At 38.3% G+C, this 22,441-nt stretch overlaps 6 protein-coding genes across 6 annotated transcripts; 2 read left to right on the plus strand and 4 right to left on the minus strand.

The window, feature by feature from the left end:
- Positions 1-6,184: 6,184 nt before the first annotated feature.
- On the minus strand, positions 6,185-6,634 carry KY384_003659 (uncharacterized protein; the record flags this gene model as incomplete). The annotated part of the gene is made up of 1 exon (XM_044812173.1): positions 6,185-6,634. The coding sequence occupies one exon, from the start codon at positions 6,632-6,634 to the stop codon at positions 6,185-6,187; it is 450 nt and encodes a 149-aa protein (XP_044671306.1).
- Positions 6,635-7,963: 1,329 nt separating this feature from the next.
- KY384_003660 (uncharacterized protein) lies at positions 7,964-8,609 on the minus strand (the record flags this gene model as incomplete). The annotated part of the gene is made up of 2 exons (XM_044812174.1): positions 7,964-8,569; positions 8,592-8,609. 2 exons carry the CDS (start codon positions 8,607-8,609, stop codon positions 7,964-7,966), a joined length of 624 nt encoding a protein of 207 aa, XP_044671307.1.
- A 1,855-nt stretch (positions 8,610-10,464) lies between these two features.
- Positions 10,465-11,377, minus strand: KY384_003661 (uncharacterized protein; the record flags this gene model as incomplete). Its single annotated transcript, XM_044812175.1, has 3 exons — positions 10,465-10,848; positions 11,052-11,217; positions 11,268-11,377. 3 exons carry the CDS (start codon positions 11,375-11,377, stop codon positions 10,465-10,467), a joined length of 660 nt encoding a protein of 219 aa, XP_044671308.1.
- Positions 11,378-12,686: 1,309 nt separating this feature from the next.
- Positions 12,687-13,949, plus strand: KY384_003662 (uncharacterized protein; the record flags this gene model as incomplete). Its single annotated transcript, XM_044812176.1, has 4 exons — positions 12,687-12,765; positions 12,854-12,867; positions 13,053-13,742; positions 13,818-13,949. 4 exons carry the CDS (start codon positions 12,687-12,689, stop codon positions 13,947-13,949), a joined length of 915 nt encoding a protein of 304 aa, XP_044671309.1.
- Positions 13,950-14,282: 333 nt separating this feature from the next.
- Positions 14,283-16,677, minus strand: KY384_003663 (uncharacterized protein; the record flags this gene model as incomplete). Its single annotated transcript, XM_044812177.1, has 2 exons — positions 14,283-16,544; positions 16,627-16,677. 2 exons carry the CDS (start codon positions 16,675-16,677, stop codon positions 14,283-14,285), a joined length of 2,313 nt encoding a protein of 770 aa, XP_044671310.1.
- Positions 16,678-18,051: 1,374 nt separating this feature from the next.
- KY384_003664 (uncharacterized protein) lies at positions 18,052-21,853 on the plus strand (the record flags this gene model as incomplete). The annotated part of the gene is made up of 9 exons (XM_044812178.1): positions 18,052-18,283; positions 18,355-18,734; positions 18,783-19,220; positions 19,270-19,827; positions 19,878-19,913; positions 19,968-20,361; positions 20,416-20,464; positions 20,527-20,693; positions 21,564-21,853. 9 exons carry the CDS (start codon positions 18,052-18,054, stop codon positions 21,851-21,853), a joined length of 2,544 nt encoding a protein of 847 aa, XP_044671311.1.
- Positions 21,854-22,441: the final 588 nt, after the last annotated feature.

The raw sequence follows: 22,441 nt of genomic DNA on the forward strand, positions 1-22,441 counted from the left end.
CTTTTAAATAAATATATTACTATTCTAATCTATTTACAAAGTATAAATAAAGATTAAAATAAGGTTTTAGTATTATTTATATATAAATACTATTTTATAAATAGTTTATAAGCTAAAGTTCTAATTAATAATAATATTATTAGTTTTGAATAGATTAAAACTAATATTATTAATAATAAAGTATTTATTAGCTTTTATAAAGTTTCTATAAATTATAAATTATAAAAATATAGATAAATAGTCTAGTGTAAGCTTTATATAGAAAATAAAGTACTTATTCTACCTTATAGTAAAGTACTTTTTAATATAGCTTCTTATAATTTACTATTAAATTAAGATTTTTTTTAAGCTATTATTATAAATAAATTTTATATTATTTTCTTATATAGTTAATTACTACGTTAAAAGTATTTTAATGTAAAATAAAACTAACTAAGTTATTAAAGTCCCTTATTATTAGTACTTTAGTATAATTAAAGAACTTAATACTAAATACTATTACTAGTTAAATATAAACTATATAGTTTTTAAAAAACTACTTATAGGCTTACTAGTCTAAAGTTAGTTTAAGTAAGTAGTAATAGCTTTTATATATATAGTAATAGTATTTTATATTATTAATAATATTCTAAAAGAAATAAAATCTTTAATTCTTTTATTTAATATATTATTTATTAAGTTAGAACTAAATAAAATTTATTTACTAAATATTATTATAATATATAATAATAATAATATATAAAGGTTGTTAACTAACTTTATTTATAAATTCCTAAATTTATAGGAAAATAATAGCTTTATTAATTTTCTAGAAAATAAGTAAATAAAATTCCTTTTAAGGGAGGACTAGTAAAGTTATATATTAAATAAAGTAAAAATTTACCTATTAGGTATTAAGGATAAAGCTATTATTAACTAAGTTTTTAACAAGTTATATAAATAGGGACAGCTAAAGTAAATAAAATTATTAATACTTTTTAGTTATTTTATTTTTATTATTTAGAAAAATATATTTAATAAATTAAAAGATAAAAGCTACTTTATTATTAATATATAAGCTTTAAATAACCTTTTTATTTATAATACTTATTTAGTCCCTTTATAATTAAATATCTTTATACTTTTATAGGGCTATACTTATATATTAGTCCTTAATATAATATCTTTTTTTTATTAATAATATATTTATTTTAACTATTATTTTATATTTATTATTATTTCCTACTATAGCTAGGAAACTTTTTATATTTTAATTATAGACTATATAAATTTAATTATATATATTTAATATTAAATTAATTATATTATATAAAAAATTAAATATTTTATTAAAGTATATATAGATAATATTATTTATAGTAATAGGTTACTTTAAAAATATATTAACTATTTTTATAAGCTTTTTTTACTCTTATTAAAATATAAGATCTTTATTAGTCTAAAGAAAGTCTTTTTTAAATATCTTAGTATATTATTACTTAAAAAAAAGTTTTTTTACTTAATATAATAATAGTATAAAAAAAACTAAAAGTAATTTCTAAGCTTAAATATTTTATAATATTATTAAAGTTAAGATATTAGCTAGGGCTTATAAGCTATTTATAATATTATATCCTATTCTATTCCTAGTGATTTAATCTATTAAAAAAGCTTAAAATATTACTTTTTAAAGAAAGCCTTTTCTAAGGAAATTAAAAAAAACTTATTCTTTTAAATACTATTTTAATAAACCTTTAATATTAAAATAAGAATTGTTTTCTTTTATTTAAAAATTATTATTAAACTTATTAATTTTAAGCTATTTTAACTTAGATTAGAACTTATAAATTAATTTAAATACTTTTAAAGACTAGGGCTTTAAAGTAATACTATTTTATATTAAAAATAACTATATTTTAAATAAGTAGCTAATAAAGACTTTAATTCTTTTAATACTTTATTTCTTATATATACTAATTAGTATAGAAAAAAACTATTAGCTTATAGAGTTAGAAATAGCTAAGTTTATTTAAATTATAAAAAAAATAAAATATTTAATTAAATCTTTAAAGTACTTTATTATTGCATAGATAGATTATTTAGCTTTATATAATATTATAAACTAAAAACTTATTATTATAATTATATTAATAATAAAAATAAATATAAAACTTATTTATATATCTTAATATCTATAGTATTACTAATTTTAGGTATAGTATAAACTAGGTAAAGAATATATTATTTTAAATACCTTTTCTAAACTTAAATAAATAAAATTAAATATAAATATACTAACTAAAGATTTCTTAAAACTAGATTCCTTATATATTAAATTTAAAATCTTTTTTATAATAATTTTAATATAAATATCTTTAGCCTTCTATTAATAGATTCTTAATAGCTATTAAATAAATAAATTTTAATAATAAATAAGTAAGTAGATTAATAATAATAATACACTAAATAAAAATTCTATAATACTTTTTTTATTAAAAGTAAAAACTATCTAGCTATAGATTTAAATCTATACTTTTTACTATACTTAAAATTTTTTTTTATAACTTATTTATAATTATAGCTGAAGTAATAAATACTTAAAAAAGTCTTTATTTTATCTAAAATTACCTTTTTAAATAAATAAATAATTTATTTATTATAGGAAGTTTTACTTTTAAAAAATAAAAATTTAATTACGCTTATACTAGTATATATTTTAATACTACTAGTTAATTAATAAGTTTATTTTATAATACTAATATAGTATATATAAATATTATTTAATAATTTATTATTTTATATTAATTAAATTATAAATATTTAAAAGTTTTATATTCCCTTATTAATTCTTTTAAATATTTTCGCTATAATATATAGTAAAAATACTTATCTAAGTTATAGGAAAAAATTTTTAATTATTTTATTATTATATTATATTAATAGTTTATTAACTTATTTCTAAGCTTATATATAATATTATTTAAAATATTTATTATTTTAGATTAAGTACTATTACTTATATAGCTTACTATAACTAATTATTACTTTAGCAACACTATATTATATTCTAGTAATTAACTTTATTTTTACTTTACTTACTACTAAAAAAAGGCTAAATTTAATAATATTAATATTAAATAAAATATTAAAAAAAATAATATTTATTTTAAAAAAGAAAATATAGACTATATTATAGTAGGCTCTAATATTAATAAACTATCTAAATAATATAGATTAAAGTATATTTAAAGTATTAATCTTAAATTAGAATTAAAAGTTTTTATTAAAACTTTAATTTTTTTTTAAATACTTTAATATTAAACTACTATATTCTATAGCTTATTACCTATAAATAAATAGAATTAGTAAGTAGATAAACTAAATAACTAAGATTATTTTATACTTCTATATTATTATATTAAGTAAGCCTTCTATATAGCTATATATATTACTATACTTATAAGCGATATTAAATAATTCTCTTTCTTTAGTATTTAAAAGTATTATACTAAATAAAGTAGCTATAGGTTTTATACTAAATAAAGCTCTTAACTTGCTCCTATTAAAGCTTAATAGCTTGAAATCTAAAATACTTCTAAATAAAATAATTACTAGAATAATAGCTTATAATACTATTTTAGTAGTATAAATAACTAATAAATATTTATATAATTATTATTATAAATTAGTTTACTTCTAAGTAGAAAATTAAGCTCTAATATATCTTTATAAAAGCTATAATATTTAATTAATTTTAAAGATTATAAAAAAGCTATTATAGTAATATATAAGACTATTTTAAATTATAAAAAAAATTAATTAATTAATATACTAACTAGCCCTCTCTAATAAATAGAAAATTTATTTAATATTAACTATAATATAACTAAAACTATATTTAGACCTATTTTTAAACCTATATAATAAGATACTAATTCTAATACTATTAATTCTAGTTAAAAATAATTAAAGTCCTTAATTTAGTATATATTAATATAAATAAATATATTAATATTAGAACTTTAATTATTATTAATTTAGACTAGTAGAAAATTTTATTAATATTAGAACTTTAATTATAATTAATTACTCTAGACTTATAAATAATTTTATTAATATTAGAACTTTAATTATAATTAATTTAAATTAGTAAAAATTTTTATTAGTATTAAAACTTTAATTATAATTAATTACTCTAAACCTATAAATAAGTTTATTAGTATTAGAACTTTAATTATAATTAATCTAGACTAGTAAAAAATTTTATTAATACTAAAACTTTAATTATAATTAATTATTCTAGACTTTAAGTTTTAAGTATTTATAATAATAAAGTATTAAATAGAACTTATATATATAATATAGTAATATAAATACTACTAGTATTTTTTATTCTAAGTAATTTAATATAATTAGAAGTAAGCTTTAAAAATAAGCTTAATAAATATAGGACTACACTATAATATAGATAAGACTATATCTTAAAAAGTAGCTTTTACTATATATAGAAAATCTAAGCTTCTTATATCTACTTAAGGAATATCTAGATTATACTACTAATTTATACTTTTATATATATAGTAAACTATAATATAATAATTTTTATTATTATTATTATAAATAAAAATATTAAGTCTTTTATATTAAAAATAATTAGAATTATATTAAAGTTTTAAAATAATAATTTAAACAATTAATAAAATTTTAACTATAAATAAAAGTTTATTTAAGAATTAAATAAAAGTATAAATAAGTATATATACTAAGCCTAATTAGGCTTAGTGCCTACTCTAAGTAAATATTTATATTAAGTTAAGCTTAAAGCTATTATATAAATAAAGTAAGTATTTAATTAAAAATAATATAAAAATAATAATAAAATTATAATAAATATAAATACTTTATATTTTCTAAAAAAATAAATTTTTAAAATAATAATTAATTAATTTTATAATTACTTTTATTAAACTTATTTAAATTTTTTAAATTAATTAAATTATATACTTAAGAACTATATTATCTTATATATAGCTAAGGCTCTTAAGTTTAAAATCTTAATCCCTTATCTAAAATTCTTTATAAGTTAATAAATAATATACTAATTATAATAAAATTAAAATTATATATTCTTTAAATATAAAAAAGTATAATAATATTATTTTAAAAGTTTAAAATTTTAAAATTTTAATCTTTATTTTAAAAGATAAATAATAATATATAACTTAGTTTCCCTTGCGCTAAGCTACTTATATTATTATAATATAATATATAAACTAATATATATAAGATATATAATATATATTTATTAATTAAAAGTCTTTAAAATAATTAAATTTTATAAATTTATAAAAATAATAAAAATATTAATATTTTTATAGAAAACTATTATTTTATTAAAAATACTTTTAATATATAATTTAATAACTTATAACTAAAAATAATTATATAAATTAATAATTAATTTTAAAAGTTTACTTAAAAAATAAATTAATTATTAAAATATTTAATTTATATTAATTTTTTTAAAACTTTTTTTTCTTAAAATATATTTAAGTAATACTATTATATATAATTTTTAGTACTTTTAATTTACTTTTTATTATTTTATCTAAGATTTAAAAAAAAAGTATTTTTTTCTTAATAAATTTTAATTTTAAAATATATTAAATTTTAGTCTAAAAATAATAAATAAATTATAAAAATTTTAAAAAGTACTTTTCTAAGTATATATAATTTAGGTTATAAGTTTTAATTAATTTAAATAAGGTTTAGCTATAGAAATATCTTATTTCTTAAAAATTAATAATATTCTTAAAATAAGAGCCCTAGCTATATATAGAATAATAATAATAAAAGTTTATAAATTTTAAAAATATTATAATATTATAATAGTTTTTAAAAATAAATTATTTTATAATAATTTTAATTTTCTTAAAATTTAATAATAATATAATTTTAATAGAAATATAAACTTATTAAAATATAAACTAATTTAATATAAAACTTTATAATTAATAATATAAATTTATTAATATAAAAACTAAATAAATATTATAATTCTTTATATAAATATAAAGATAAAAATACTTATTACTTATTATTTAAAAAGTAATTATTACTTAAGATAGAGTTTCTTTTTTATTTTAATTATTTTTATTATATAGGGCCCTAGAAAGCTATAAACGAGATAGACACCTAATATAAACTAGATAATAGAGAGACCTATGATGTCTTTTACGCGGCTAATTGTTCCTCGAGCTATTTCTCGGGCCTTTAAGGCGCCGTCGTGCGCTAAGGCTTCAAGGGATTCCTGATTCCGAGGTTCAAGGAGTTCAGTGAATCTGTCTCGAATCGTTACAAGGCCCTTGTCGACCGAAGAGGCAACAAGTAATTTGAATTCCCGCATAGATAGATCACCACAATCACGAACCAAATCCCCAATAGCCCTTGATCGCGTATCAAAATGGGACAGAAGCTCTAGCAGATTCGATACACCGGGTCGCAATTTGGGATCATATGAAATCCCCGGGATTGAGTCTGTAAGAGCCAGCCTGATCTTGTTTGAAATTTGCTCCGAAGTATCGTTGATGTAGATTTTTGATAAATCGTCCATGTGAGACTTGGACATTTTCAAATCCGGCGACTTCAAAGACATGATCCGTTTTGCTGGAGCTGTGTTGCTCATTTAGCCAGGGGTCACTAAGGACTCGAATCTTTTAGGCCTTACACAACAAAGTAACAGGCTTAGTAAAAACAGTTCCATAGCGAGCGTTGAAAGTATCCGCACAATCTCTGGTAAATTCTAGATGTTGGACTTGATCTTGTCCGACGGGTACGTGGGTAGTTCTACGATATATCAGCTCTGCCTCCGTAGAGTGATGACGCAGTATGACCCGTAAAGTAATATGTCGGCGGCCTGCAGAACAGGATAGGAAAAAAGGCCCAGTTCAAGGTGTCTTCCAAAGGTATCGCCCCTGGAAATTGGGAGATCATTTGACAACGACAGCTTGCTCTGCGTAGAAATAGTCAACTTGTGCATCTGCGATCAATCCAGGACTATTACCTTCCACTGTGTCATCCGCGAAAGCTGTCCGACTGATGCTGTACAGCTTAGGATCCACATCAGCTCTGCGTGTTCGGCAATCTGTTGCTTCTTCAGAATGACTAAACTTTGCAATTCTCTTCGAGGCATACGGCTGATTGGTAGAATATGGTGCAACGCTCAGGATTTATTCCTACGGCCAGCAGGGCAGCAACTGTCTCCCGCTTGCATCGCCGCAGCTCGGTTGGATCTTGGCGTACAGTGATTGCATGAAGATCTACTACACAGAAGAGAAACCGCGTGGAAAGCGGCAACTCAGTCTGGAGCGCCCGCCATTGTCGCAAGGCACCTAGATAATTACCTAGGTGAGGAACCCCTGTGGGCTGTATACCGGAGAGCACCACTTGTTTGGGGGCATTCGCTGAAGTATGTCCGTGAAGTCCTCGTATGGACAGCCTTCTCAACCTCCAAAAAGGCTGTCCTATCCAGCCTACCTTGTGCCATCCGCTAAATAGATGTGTGCTACGTGGGCCATGGGGCATAGTTGTTAGCGGGCATTACTCGAAGAAAAATTCTGAGGTAGTTGCCAAATAAATAAAAACGAGACCTTGTATTATGTAATGTAAATTTGCGTGTTTTTTTGGTAAAGACGAATAGCGCTTGTGAGAAGATTTGCCGCTTGTTATGTGGAGAGCTTGACATTCTCCTGAAGCAGAAAAACGCTACGTATTGACCTAAGTTCTGGGTTCAGCCTAAGAAATTTCCCAATGCACAACGCCCAAGGTTTGGCGTTTTCAAATTATTGACTGCGTTGGAACACTTGCTTCTTCGCAGTAAACTCCCTGTAATCGCACTAGAGCTCTTCCCGGTGGCCCAAAAGATTCGCTCTACCCGGCATCAGGTGCTCATGTCTCCAAAGCCAGAGTTGCTTCGACTTGCCCATCACCCATAGCCTGACCAATCCCTGAGCTGGTCAGCATCGTCGCTAGGATGTGCGGTCACAGTCAGAGTAGACATACCCAACGAATCGAATTGCCATACATTAGCCTTCATCCCTACCCCATAGTACTGGTGTTTCCTCAAGTACGCCAGCCACAATTCCATAACCTCGGGTTGGCCGTCTTTGATCTGGATTAGTCGCCGCAAGGTGATCCGTTCGAAATTCTCCTGACTCTTTTTGAAAATGAAATTGCTGCGCGGTACCGTCCACCGCTCAACAATTCTCGGTAAGGGAACAGGTCCTGAAGCAGGCAACCCTAGATAATACGCCACTCGTAGAGCAAAGTCCGCAAAGAACTCGACATTGCGGACGCTGTATGATCGCAACTGTAGATCACACGTTCTGACACCATGCGGTGCTTGTCGTTTGAGTGGCTTTAAGTAGATTGCTTGTAGGCTTCGAAATCTTCTGGGCTGACCTGAATTTGGGGCTGACCTGTCTGGCTCGAGATTTGCAGCGACAGGCGTTTTCGGCTTGACGTTGAGCTCATGGCGGCGCACGAAATCTAGCTCAGGGCTTCCTGCTGACTTCGTGGCAAAGCTGAACACCTATCAGGGCTGCAACGCACACCGGACGTATAGGGCCCATACCTCGAGGAAATATTGGAAGGTTCAATAGTTGGGGCACATTCCGATCTTGATTTGCAAAGTTTAGCCGTGTATTCGGAAGAAAGCTCAATACGGGTATCTCACGCATCTGCTAGATCATTCTGTCTTGTCTCGAAACGTTCTGATTTTGCGGTGTGGATACCGACTTTGAAATGGGCCCACGCTGGGAAATTTGCAGGAACGTTTCCTATGCTTTTTATAGGCAGCCCTGAGGTATGGAGAGGACGACAGAGCTTGTTTCTAGCTGGAAAGAGCGAGCGGTGATGTAGCGACCACTTCATCAATAGATGATTCGATTGATTGAGAGCGTACGGCTAAGGGTACCTATTCCAAAGTATATTACGACGCACTAGTATCTTATCCTTCGGTTCGCTAGTAGCCCCCAATTGAGCTTTCACCACGCCCTAAAAGCCCTTCGTTGCGGGACTGTCTTCCAATCTGCGATACCGATATGCCGAATGAATCTCCTCCCCTCTCCAGCGCATCTGACGCAGATCTACGGACTTCCGTCTCTTTCTGCGTTTCAACGGCTACGAAATTCATCGAGCAAAACATTGGCCAATCAGTAAGACGGCCAAGGCTTGGAATCATCTGTGGCTCTGATCTTGGTCGTCTAGCGAGTGTACTCCTACCCGCGCCGCGTTACGAAATCGACTTCAGCCGAAGCCTTACTTCCCAAAATGCCGTGGTGTTCAGGTATACTATGTCAACCAACAGATACAATCAAAACTAATAAAGTCTGGTTGAAGGTCACGATAACAAACTCCGTTTCGGATTCCTCGACCATCCTGCAACGACAAAGGCACCGGCATGGCCAGTTGCTTTGATGGTGGGTGGAGCGCAGTCAGCTTTGTCGAAGGATTAGATCGCCTCATCTTTGCTAATCATTGGCGTTGCGTATAGCTATTATGAAGGCAACTCCATCAGCGAGCTCGGCATGCCAATCAGTATCTTGAAATCCTTGGGTGTTAATGTACTGCGTGGTAGGACACTTTATGACTTTTACGACCGCCGAATTGGTCCTTGAAACAGTCACTAATGCGGCAGGTAGTTTGAATCCTGACCATGCAATCGGCGACATGGTTGTGCTGTAAGATGTGCGCTCTTATCCGTCGTAATGAAGTTTAATCTGATACTTTTTAGCACATCCACATTGTAGGCTTGGCGGGTAATCACCCACTTCGTGGACCCAACGCGAGCGACGTTGGGCCGAGATTTTGCGCCATGTCAGATACCTATGAATTGGACCTTCGCTGACTCGCTCACAGGACTTGGCAACGAGTGGGAGAGTCTGAAGATCCAAAATCACCAAGACTGCGAGAAGGTGTCTATGCATTGTGATAGGCCCAAAGGTGATACCATCGAGGACCCAGTCTGACGTGCAAGCTCATAAATATCCTTGAATTACGAGACGAGAGCCGAATGCCGAATGTTGCGGGCCTGGAATACCAACCTAGTAGGCACGTCAACCGTTCCAGAGATCGTCGTCGCGAGACATTGCGGAATGCGAGTACTCGCGCTTAGTCTCGTCACGAATAATGCGGTCTTGCAACCGGGGCCTTACGGCGATGACGCTCCTTTGCAAGCACTAGATCGGCAGAATCAAATCATGGAAAAGGGCAGAGCTGATCATGAAGAGGCCCTAGAATCCTAGATGCGAGCCACAAGGCGGCAGCAGACATCCAAGTAAGTCTAAATCCATCATCCTGCTTTGTATTCTGACCCAGTTGCTAGCTCCTCCTGTGGTCGATGTTTACAAACTCAGTGCTGTTCGATTTGAATGACCAGGCGTGAGTGCTGGCTGTGAAATTCAATTATCAAGTTCGCTTATGAAATTAGGCTCTGCGTGTTTTGCTAGCTCTTCGCTCCTTCAGCTTCTTGTAGAAAGCCTTTTTACCATTCGTTTTCGTAGCCTGGATATCACCATACTTTTTCCTGACTCGTCCCGTAGCCGATTCTGCAGCCAAGACCTCTTCCACAAAGGTAGACTTCCGGTCTTTCTGGGATAATCGAGCGTTGAAGAATTCCGTTGGTCCCTGAATGACGGTAGCAATTTGAGAGAAAGTAGGAGCTATATCCTTCGAACTGTCCTGTTTGTAATGACGTTTAGGATCAAGCACCCCACGCATCTTCATGAGGCGCAGATCTCTTTTGGAAGTGGGCGTAAGCTCTGTTCGTGGTAGATTGAACCACTGTTCAACTGTCGAGACCCTTTCATTCTGTATGGATATCAGCAATAGCTTGCCAAATCATGACCATCACGAAAAATCAATAAAATGAAGCCTCAGAGTAACTATGTAAAGAAAAGTCCGTCATTGGGGCAGGTCATCGCCATAACGGCACCTGATACTGCATCAAGATATTTTGGGAAGATTTTGTCCTCATAGGCTACAAGTAATCAAGGGTGGGTGGCAGTACGTACCTCTACAAGTCGCTCCCTGATAGTCGCTGGATCTTCGACTCTTCGAATCTGGCCGGCAGCTCGTTTCTCATGCTCTTCAAGAAGACGTGTTGAATCTGCAAGGGCTAAATCCTCGTCTGATCGAATGTATGGGTCGGCGAGCATGTGTTGGGTGAGCTTTGGGACCCTAGAAACCCTCAATAAATTACCAGGCCAATATTAGGCATGTGTGCGTACCTTTGCACAAGTGGACTAGCATGTTGGCGCAGCTCTGATGTGCTCAATCGAGTCTCAGCTTGCTGTAAAAGAATCTTAATCTCCTCGCTGCAGTAGTTCTCTTCGGCCATGAGCAACCGTTTCAGACTGATAGTGCATATACGTTCAACCTGTACGCCTCCGGTACAGGGAGTACCGGCAACTGGTAGTGTTATTAAATTAAGGCAGAGACTACATATACACCCCTAAATGCTACCTCCACACCCCTAAAATACTACATCTATACCCCTCTCCGGAGGGTGTCTAGGGGGTGTTCTAGGGGGTATTTCAAAGGGGGCTTATATTTGGAGCTAGGGCTATATTATTTATATATTTTTTTAATATATATATAAATATAGGAGAGAATTAAAAAGAAAAAATAAAGAATTATATAAAATATATAAAAATACTTAGCAATTTTAATAAGCTATTATATTATTTAAAATAATTATTTATAAAAAGTTACTTTAATATATAAACATATTATAATATTAAAAACTTAGCTTAAAAGGCTTTCCCCTTAGAGCTATACCCTATATAAGATATTCTAAGGAGAGGTGTAGATGTAGCATTCTAGGGGTGTGAAGGTAGCATTTAGGGGTGTATATATAGTCTCTGCCATTATTAAGGATTTAGGGTTTTCCCGACTCCCGGAAGCTCAAGCAAGGCAATCTCAAATCTTGAATAATAATAGAGGGACTTGAGGGTCCGGAAGGGTCAATCTTTGACTAACCTCTTCACCGAGGAACAGTTGCTCCCAACCTTAACGCTATCGAAATTTGAGACACCTCCATCCCTGAGTGTATCAAGCAACCCCCATCAATGCACAAAGAATTAGCTTGTGGCAACGATGTGGACGGGTGCCAAGGGTCACAAGTGTGGGTTAGGCACTGGCTCCAGGGGCTATCTCCCTGTTTCTGATTATTTGAAAGCGTTTAGTACGTGGGTTATTGGACCCCGATGAGCGCAGTCTGTACACTGTGTCGAATCCTCAGCCGGCCCATTCTGAACGCTCTGTTGAATGCCCAGGCCGTTGGGCATAATTGCAAAATTGCGGCAAGAATACTGTCGTCGACCGTGAGGATGATGCCCAAATAGTGGCATCATCTCAGAAGTCGGAGACCAAGGACGGCACACTGTACTTAATTACTGGAGATCCTTCATTCGAGACTCGATAAATACTCTGTGTTTTTTTCGAGATCCATCATTGTCGGCGCGTCATATAGTTCTACTATCGATATTGCAGGCGCTTCACCCGACGCAGGCAAGACCCGCAATCAAGCGCCTTGAGACCTGCCTCCACCACTACCTACGTTCTCGAAAACTACCACCCTGTAGTACAAAACTGTAGAACGGGCCATAATTTACTCAAAAGGCTTGGTCCCACTCATCGAAAAACAAATGGATCAGGACCCGCACCGGCCAGGCCAGCAGCAGCCAGGTGCCGCCATGTACGACACAAGCGTCGGTGGTCATTACGGTACGTCCTCCGCAGTGATCATTGCTCTACGTGTGCCTGAAGGCACACGTACTCTCATGAATGGAATGCTAATCGCATCTGACTCTAGGTGCAAGCGCTCAAGTACGTGTTTGGCCCAATGTTGGCCTATCTTTTTGGGAGAAGATGATCCATGAAATTGACAATGATCACTCAAGGCTGCCGCAAGACGAGGTTACATTGGACCCGAATTGTACTCAGGCACATGGGCTAATGTGCTCCATCTCTTTTATCACTTGTCGACTTGGGTAGTCTGACCGATTCCATAGGTTAGCCAGGGACTTACGGATCAATACCGTGATATCCTTACAACCTACTGGCAACAAACAATCCACCAACTCGAAAATGAAAACCATGATTACAAAATACACCAACTGCCCTTGGCTCGGATCAAGAAGGTGATGAAGGCAGACCCAGATGTAAAAATGATATCTGCCGAAGCCCCTATCCTTTTCGCAAAGGGATGCGACATCTTCATAACGGAGCTCACAATGCGAGCGTGGATACATGCAGAGGAGAACAAAAGACGAACACTTCAAAGATCCGATATTGCTTCTGCATTAGCCAAATCTGACATGTTTGATTTCCTGATCGACATTGTCCCTCGGGAAGAGGCAGCTAGCCATGGTAGCAAAAGGTCACAAGGTGGGCAAAGTGCTGCAAATGCAGGGTCGGCCCCACAACAAACTCAAGCGGGCATGCCCGGCCAGATGCCCACACCAAATAATGTCGCTCAGCCGCCACAGAGTGGTCAACCGCCGCAAGATCCACAACATCACATGAATCCTTCCGATTACCAAATGCAGAATAATCAGATGCCAGATCAAGGGTATCGGGCACCGCCTACCATGTATCCTCCTCAGATGCCCCAGGATCCCAACCAATATCCGCAACAACAAATGTTTGAGCAAAATGTATATGGCTATAATCCGATGGCTGCGCAGCAGCAGCAGCAGCAGGTACGTTCGCCGGGTCAGCCCTCATAGCGACTTGAATCGTTCAAGAGTCGTTCCTTTTGCTGACTGCCAACATAGATGTACGGGGTCGGTCAAAGGCCACAAGATCCATCTGCCGGTGAGGGACCGACACATCAATATCAGAGACATGACGGTGGGGCTGAAGGTGATGCAGATGCAGAGGGCGAGAGGGATTACGAAGTTGGCTAGAAATACAATATCATGAAGAGGGCGACCAGAAGTCTTCGAACTGTTTTGCACTTCGCGGGTTTGGGGCTTACAGCAATTCATGTCTATATTAAGCCTAGCAAGTGAAAACAAGATGATAATCACGAGTGGCGTATAATTTCTGAGCCATGTAATCTCCCCCAACGTCCCATTTGCCCATTTTGCCGAGGACTCTAGATATTAGTGTCCGAGGTGGGCCATTGGGGATTAAGCATGTAAAGATCGGCCAAATTTAAAAGATTACTTCGATCATGCCCGCCGCCATTTGAACAGCGTGCTCTAGTGAAGGAATTCCTTGAAGGTAATTAGGTGCTTTCAAGACTTCATCCCAAAGCGAGACGATAGAGCTTGAAATTTGTCTGATCTGATACTGGACGCAGACTGCACGGTGTGCGTCAGCTTCTCGAGTAATACAGGGCCGTGGAGTGCGTCGACCCTGCCATATTTCTTGTTTCGCGTAGAAATATCATAAAAGTCATCTGAATTATCCGCTTGCATAAGGGAAATTGTTTGTTGTAGTTCGTCTAGATTCTCACTCAACACAGGATTGCCCAATGTATCCACAAATTCGGTAAGATATTGAACATCTTTAGCAAGAGCAGCGACTCCATTTGGATTGATCCTTTTCACCTCCGAAGATAAAGGCAGATTTAATATCATTGTTGCTGCATGGCTCAAAGCATCAAAATATATCAACTCCTTAATCTCAGCCGGTAAGCCAAGTAATACCGAGTTCATGATGTTAGAGAGGTAGCGAGTCAGTGTCTGCATATAGCTGCTAGGTTCTTTCTCAACAATGAGAGCCATCCAATCATATTCGGCCGTGCCTATCAGATCGTCTATTTTTGAGTTGACAAGCTCAAAAATTCGCTTCTCTGCTGTTTTCTTGTTGCTTCTGAATTCTTCGGTAGCGCCTAGAATCACTTGACCCTGTGCGGAAGCACCACGCCTCCCTTCCGCCAGAGCGATCTCAAGCTCTTGACAGGCAACTTCGAAGTGTTCGAGGTTGATAAGTATTTGTACGATCTGACCCAGATATTGTGAGTTGAGCCGTTCGATAAGTAGGCGGCAGACGCTATTAGATAGCAATTCATCAAGTGAGCCCCTCAAGGTTTCGTCTGTCATTTTGGACTGGAGAAAATGGTCGTCGGGGAAAAACCAGAATTGATTAAGGAAATTCCTAATATCTATGCAGCAAAGAGGATACATTTGGGAAAATGGCAAAACGCAGGGAAATTGAATCTCTACCCGTGGCTTATCCGGTGTATACCAGCTGACACTGACAACTTTGTCGTATTCCTCTAGTTTGTTAATCGGCATCGGCATGTAGTCATCAGTCGAGACTATCTCCTGGAAATCATCGCTAAACCTTCGTTTCAGAAGCTCGGCGTATTTTTCAAATAGTTGCAGCAGAAAGCCATCGAGAGTGGCAACGGAGTAATTCCAAGATTCCATAGTCTGGATAAATAAGGCAAAAACTGTTTTGATTTTCAGGATTAGCTCAGCGTTGTTGACTTCTTGTAAAGCGCTAGAGGTAAGAGAGATTGCTTGCTGGCACATCGAGTCCCACAGCTCATCTACATCAGACGTAGATCGAGCTTCCGGAGCTTTCGTCATCGTCGCGCGCTCCACGACCGCAAAGCCGGCCATACCCTCGAGCAATTCGTTGAGCGAGACACCCTCATCGTCCTCTTTGAGCGTTATTGAGACAGGCATCAGCAAATCCTTTTGTTGACGTCGGGTCATTGCGTACTCAGCACGAAACTTTTCTGTCTGGCCTAGGGCGTTGTGGATGTGAAGACACTCATAAAGAGGTGTGAAATCCACCTGTACATCCTCGTTGTCGAGCACGTCAAATTCGTCAGTCTCATCAGAAACAAGCTCAATGGCAGTATTCAACTTGAAATTAGCCAAGTACTGGGACCTTTCTGCACGGTCTTTCTGCCTAGCCCTCCGTTGTTCAGTATGGTAGAACGCGACTTGGCCCAAGAAAGCTTCGGTCTCTCGAATCCGGAAGAGCCATGTATTGAGATCGCTCATGACCGCCTCAGCGATGAGCTTCTTTGTAGCTGGCACGGACCTTTGGATCATGTCTGCAATCTTGTACTGACTGATCTCTTTGAGATGCACGTTTTGCAACTCGTCTAAAGCTCTGAGGGCCGAGTAATGGCTTTTCCTTCCTAGGAGGTCATGGACTTGATTGGCTAGGCGCAGAACCTCCAGGCAGTCGCGTAGTGCCTCTGTCGCTTCATCAATATTTTGCCGTACTCCTCTCGAATCGACTAAAGCCTTTTTTTGCTCCGCCAGCTTCTCTGTGCTGGACTGCATGGACTGATTTAGAGACAATATGTCAGAGGCCAGGTGGCCTGTCCCATCCCTAACATGCAAAAGCTGGTTGACAGAGGTGACGAAGCCTTGGTGATTCGAGATACAGATACGTTCAATCTCTGCTTCCCTATCCGTGGAGTAACGGGTAAGGGACGACAAGAGCTGCTGGCTCTGGCCTCCCTTTCTCGCATCTTGAATTGCACGCAACAAATGGTTGAGATACTCGCCGTCGGACGGTGCTTGCACTACCTTGCTGAGATGTCAGTGACGGGCCAAGTTTTCCAAAGGAAGGCGTGATTGTGTTAGACGAGGTTGAAATTCTGCAACACACCTGCTGTGCTGCATAGCCTAATTCGGGCCAAGCGCTCACGGCTGCAGGCATCCTGGTAGCTTGCACGGCGACGGCTCTGTGTAGAGGTATAGGCTAGTGAGTGCTAAACCAAGAGTCCCCTTCAGGGACGTGGCTGCAGCATCGCAAACGATGTTCTTGTCGAGAAGCTCGTCTGCTTACAGTGCTGTGGCGTTCGAGGGGAAATGCGCTCCGTCCTTGTATCAGAGCAAGTCGAGCAGACCAAGATCGAAGCTTCATCGACCTGTCCCGATCTAGCACTAATCGGTCAAGGCAGGGACCGGTAATGAAGGGTAAGGATAACCGAGCTAGTAAGTTAAGGTCCCCACCCAGCGGCGCAACCTTGAGAGCGAGAGCGGACGGCCAAGAGATAGCGGCGGGAGCTAGAGAATAGGGTTTCAACCGACACTCAACACCGCTCGATCTAGTTAACGGTCTTCGCAACTTGTGTATAGCCTGCCCTGTCCCCTCACACTGTGATGGTGGCGCGAAGTCACGGGAAAACGCTCGTTGTGCATATGAATAGAGTTCAGGTCTGTGCGCCCTTTGCATGTTTGCATATCCGCTCGATCTCCACGTGAGAAGCTGCATATAAGCACATCCACGTTGAAACGTTCGGCTCTGCACGAATTCAGAGTGGCAACCTGCAAGACGCGATCTAACGATGAGATGTCGCTCGGGGGATCTTCAAATCGTGATGGTGTCGCCACTCTGCTGGAGATGGGACGGCAATCACCGTCCATGGCACCGTGAGTATTGGCCCCACCCTTCACTTTCTGCCCGATACCCTCACCATCTCCAGACAGCGGGCAATAGCAGAGAATAGTCTGGGTTCGAGCTGTACAACACGGATTGTCGATGGAGATGATGGTGTCCATGATGTTGTGTCGTGTTGTCCCCGAGGTCAGATTGGTGCCGGGCCGTCGCCAGCGCGCCGTGAATGGTCAGTTCTTGGTGATAGATTTAGATGCAGTGCGATCTGATAGGGCTGCCTGACCCGGGTATTTGGAATAACCTCCAAATTTCCATCTTCCACACGTCCGGCGTGGCCCTGGTCGCTTTAGGAAAGGGCTATCTTAGCCCCCCAGCCCAGTCGAATATTCCTACCATCACACGCAGTCGTCGTTTAATCTTATACTTGCGCCGGCCTTCCTTTCTTCACCTTTCAGGTGATGTTCCTAACCTCCGTTCCTTCTTTTTCAATACCTCGTTCATATCTCGCTCTTTTGACGGACGAGCTGCACTTGGAACGCAGTGCTGTTGGCCACTATCAACCCTCATTCATCGTAATAGCAAGCTCTTATTGGTGCACATCGGTCCATCTCTCCCTTGCCATATTCATTCGTTCTTTCGATCACAGAAAAAATTACAGCATCATTGTCATCACCATACCATAGATCCGAGCAGATGGCAGGCATGGCTCGTCACTCAAGCTCTGCTCCGAGCCCCAACTCCTCTGAGGAAATTGAATCTCAACATGCAACTCCAGCAACTAAAGTGTCAACCTTCTCACCCGAAGAAACCCACGAACTCTCTAGTGCCGGCAGTCGTGGCATAGTCAGGGCGAAGATCCCCCGGCCTTCGACCTCACCATCTCCACTGCCGGCCGTCGTAATGGTTCTTCGCAGGAGAATGCATCGTCTTTCACTTACCACGATCCTTTCGTGACCAGCAGCTCCTTAGGATCGGCGACTACGAAAAGCTCCGCAGATGTATCGAAGCTGTCTCCAGCCGCAACCTCTTTTACGCCTGCCAGTTCACATCACAGCCCATCTGGCCTTGAGCATTACAATAGCACTGGTTCATCATCCTCTCTAAAAGAGAATGGTCAAGCCACTGTAGAGCTCAGGGCCGACGTTGGCTCTCCCGTGTTCAAGACGTCCCAGTCTGGTCCACAAGATGAACTGCTGGGCTCCACAGCGAGGTCTACACTAAAGACATCCCCCCACAAATCCTTTTCCGTAACTCTGGGACTAGAGCACGCGTCAAAAACATTTGGGCCTTTTTCTTCAGACGACGGCACGTCGAGAGCACTGATGATGCAGCTTGGTCCTGAAAGTGGATCTGACCAGCTGAATAAACATCTCAATGTAAGACAACACTCGTGTGATTCGACTTATTACTCACGTGTACACTAGACCACCATGTATCCGTCATTATTAGCTATTGTCACCTCTGATGTCACCGTTCGCGGTATTATCTACGTCAAATTTTGTGATATTCGCGACGCTGACAAGGCCTTTTCTTTTGTCCAAAGCCACTTACTGGGCTGGAAAGTCCAGCACATCAGTCCAGCCACGTTCTCCTGGAAGTATCGCGCCGAAAGTGTGGGGAAAGCCCAGACGTCGAATCACGAAGGACAGATCAGCGTTACTGCCCGATACATCGGGACTTCACAGCAGCCTGACAAAGACCAAATCGCATACGATCTTAAAGAAGCACTCGAGGATTTTGGACAGATAATGGCTTTCAGTGTCACACTTCCAGAGACACGCAAACTTGTTTTCCGTGTCGAATACTATAACATCAACTCTGCCAATGACGTTATGTTACACTCCGATGGTATCAAACTCAAGGTAAGCGTGTGCGTAGCCATGTCCATTGACTGATGCTAACAATGAGGAGACATGCTCCGTGAGTATTGGCCGCTATGAGCCAGAAGTCGGTCCAAAGCTACAGACTCCGGCTAAGACTCCTGGTCCAATAATCATCGGTCAAGACGATTCTAGACTAGACCAAGCCCTTTCAAAGATGACTTTAGACAGCTATCGCGAGAGTACGCTACTTCACACGCCGCGCCAATCTCTGTACCAATCAAACTCAACAGAGGACTCCTTTACGGGCCGCAAGGTCGCCGGAGGCCAACATATACCTTCACCACTAAACAGCCTTGCTCCGAGCTACGGTGGTCCGGGGCCAATGTACAGTCCCACATGGACAACCTCTTGCAACACTTATGCTGGTTACGGCATGACATCGCCTCTTTGGTCTCAGTATAGTCCCGGCGCTATTGGCCAAGAGCGAGGCTCACCCTCACTTCCTGGGGATTATCGAAATGCTCACCCGTCGCAACCAAAGGCACTCACAAGGTCTAGCGGCCGGCAGCAACCAGATTATGCCCCAGGGCATCACAATGTGGTAGATATGGACCGCATTCGAGCCGGACTAGACGTTCGAACTACGGTAGAGTTCGCATCTTGAGGTCAAGCCAAGGTAACTAATCAGTCTCCCAGATCATGTTACGGAATATCCCCAATAAGATTGATCAGGTTCGTCCACACCTGTACTTCTCAAAGCAAGCGAAAACGCTTAAATTATACTAGGCTATGCTCAAAGACATAGTTGATGAAACTAGTCTTGGCAAATACGACTTCATGTACCTTCGTATCGACTTTGCGAATAACTGCAATGTTGGTTATGCTTTCATAAATTTTGAAGATCCTATCTGGATCGTGGATTTCGTCAACGCCAGAGCTGGCCACCGCTGGAATCGTTTTAACAGCGATAAAGTTGCCGAGGTATCCTACGCCACCATTCAAGGTCGCGACTGCTTAATTCAGAAATTCCGGAACAGCTCTGTCATGCTGGAGCATCCATCGTTTCGCCCGAAACTCTACCGCACTGGTACCGGTCCTCTGGTGGGATCAGAAGAAACCTTTCCAGGTCCAGACAATCCCTCAAAGATGCGGCGCAGCGTTGAGAATGCTGAACATATTGGTAGGTTCTCTTGTGCTGAATATCTCGCGTGAAGTATGCTAAGATAGTATTTAGGTCTTTTCGCACCTCGTGCTGGACAGAATTTCCGAGATGAACAACGTCGGTAAGCTTGCATCGCCTCTGAGAAAGCAGGCAAGCAGAAGCGCTGAGATTGTGTGTTTGTAGTCGGCGCTCGCAATACGATCGTGGCACACGTCTTGCAGAATTGGAAGACTCCAATTACGAATTGGACGGTCTCAAAATGCCGGCTATCGCGCAACGATCTCGCTCCCCTCGTCCTTTTGGCATGTTCTCTGATCAATTTCCTCCAAGCTACCAGGCTGCGAGCTACGGTATGCCATACTACTGACGGGACAGCACTTGGGCTCACAGGCATTGCAATGGAGTAGAAGAGATGAAAGAGTAGTCGAGATTCAATCTGTGGCAGTGGATAATCAATTGGGGTGCAATGTGCAAATGCAAAACTACGTGGGACACCTAATTAGCTATTGTTGCGTTGGTGTATGTGGTTGTAGCGTACGTGTGAGGGCTTTCGTTATGTTGAAGGCTATGTGGGCTTAAGATTGCTAAGTTCGCTTATAAACACAAGTGTCCAATGGTGACGTCTTGGTGAAAGTATCAGCGAGCTAATAGAAGTATTGACAAAGGATCATAATCTCCGTAAGACGTAGGCAGCTACTTGATTTGAACCTTGAGCCTCAAATGAACTTTCGTGTGCCAAGCATTAATGTATGATACGGGGTTCCCTCAAAAGCCAGTCTCGGGCGTACTCATCTACCTACACCAATTCGGCTGCAGTCATCTCCTTTCGCATTCCGATTCACTCATGCCCGAATCACTTAGCCCGATAACGGACAAGCAGGCAAAGATCATACAAGTATTACATCTGCTGGACCACCACAACAGGAACCAACATCGTAGAAGTCCTTGGTTTAGGTGGGTTCGCATATTGAAGCGAAACTTTGCCAAATTGCTTCTTGCTTGTCAGCAGGCACACGATCATGACATTCGATGTAACGTCATCTATATTGGATGCCATATCTTTCCAAAATGTCACAGGTTTGCCAGACCCTCAAAAGTGGTGGCTCATTAGCTAGAGGCTTATTGGTTCCTCAGAGCTTTCAGTCAATTGATGTCCGATTCCCAATTCTCTTCCCTGGGATTGACGCTTCTCGCGGCACTTGCACAGGCGCAATCGATAGTTGAGGGATTGAGAAGAGAATGCTCGTTTGTGGATGTCACCTGGGGCATCGACAAAGTTATAAAGATACCCGGCTGCCGTGAATACACGGGCAATGGTGTAGATGGCGAGTGGGCTCATTCTCTCACAGATAAAATGAGGGTTTCAGATATATTTACAACAGCTAACAAGAATGAAATACTACTGGGGGCTCAGGATAGTGTTGGCAAGAATGATCGAAAATTGGGCCTGAGGCGAAACGATAGAAAGCCACGAAACGCCATCGATGAGCTTTTCACGCGCATCGATTAGTTTTCAATTTGCATGAGGAAACCCCAAATTAGACACATTAGAACGCTCAAGTTCCTATATTTACTTCAACCTATCCATAATCTACTGATTTCGTCCGTCAAACCCGGGGTTTCGTGAGCTAGCCCAGTACATTGTACTACCAAAGCAGAGGTTTACACATATATGCTGACCCACACTCCAGGCAATACTATACAGATATTTTGGCGAAAATACCGTCCATATAAAAAGGTGCGTCCTCAATAAAGTGCAGGCTAGCATAACAGCAAGGACACCCCCGCAGTTTGTTAGCGTCAACAGCGTTGTATGTTGAAGCCACGTCGAATCCAAACGATGCGATTTGTCCCTGGTGAGCAGCAGAGACGCTGCAGACGTCCACCATATTGATCCGGCCCAGTTGCTGACAAATGTCAAGATCCCAACAGCGGCGACGTTGTATCCACTTACGCCGTTGTATGCATTGGAGAGATCAATGGAGGAGATTGCGTTAGATCCACCAAGAATGAAGAAGGTTGAATACCGAAAAAGGATCGTCGTTATCGAAATTGCGCTGAGTGACAGATCAGCCTGTTCGAGTGCGGTTCGTTGAAT

The sequence above is a fragment of the Bacidia gigantensis genome, assembly GCF_019456465.1.
Source record: "Bacidia gigantensis strain McMullin 20006 chromosome Unknown contig_180, whole genome shotgun sequence".
NCBI classification, from domain to species: Eukaryota; Fungi; Ascomycota; class Lecanoromycetes; order Lecanorales; family Ramalinaceae; genus Bacidia; species Bacidia gigantensis.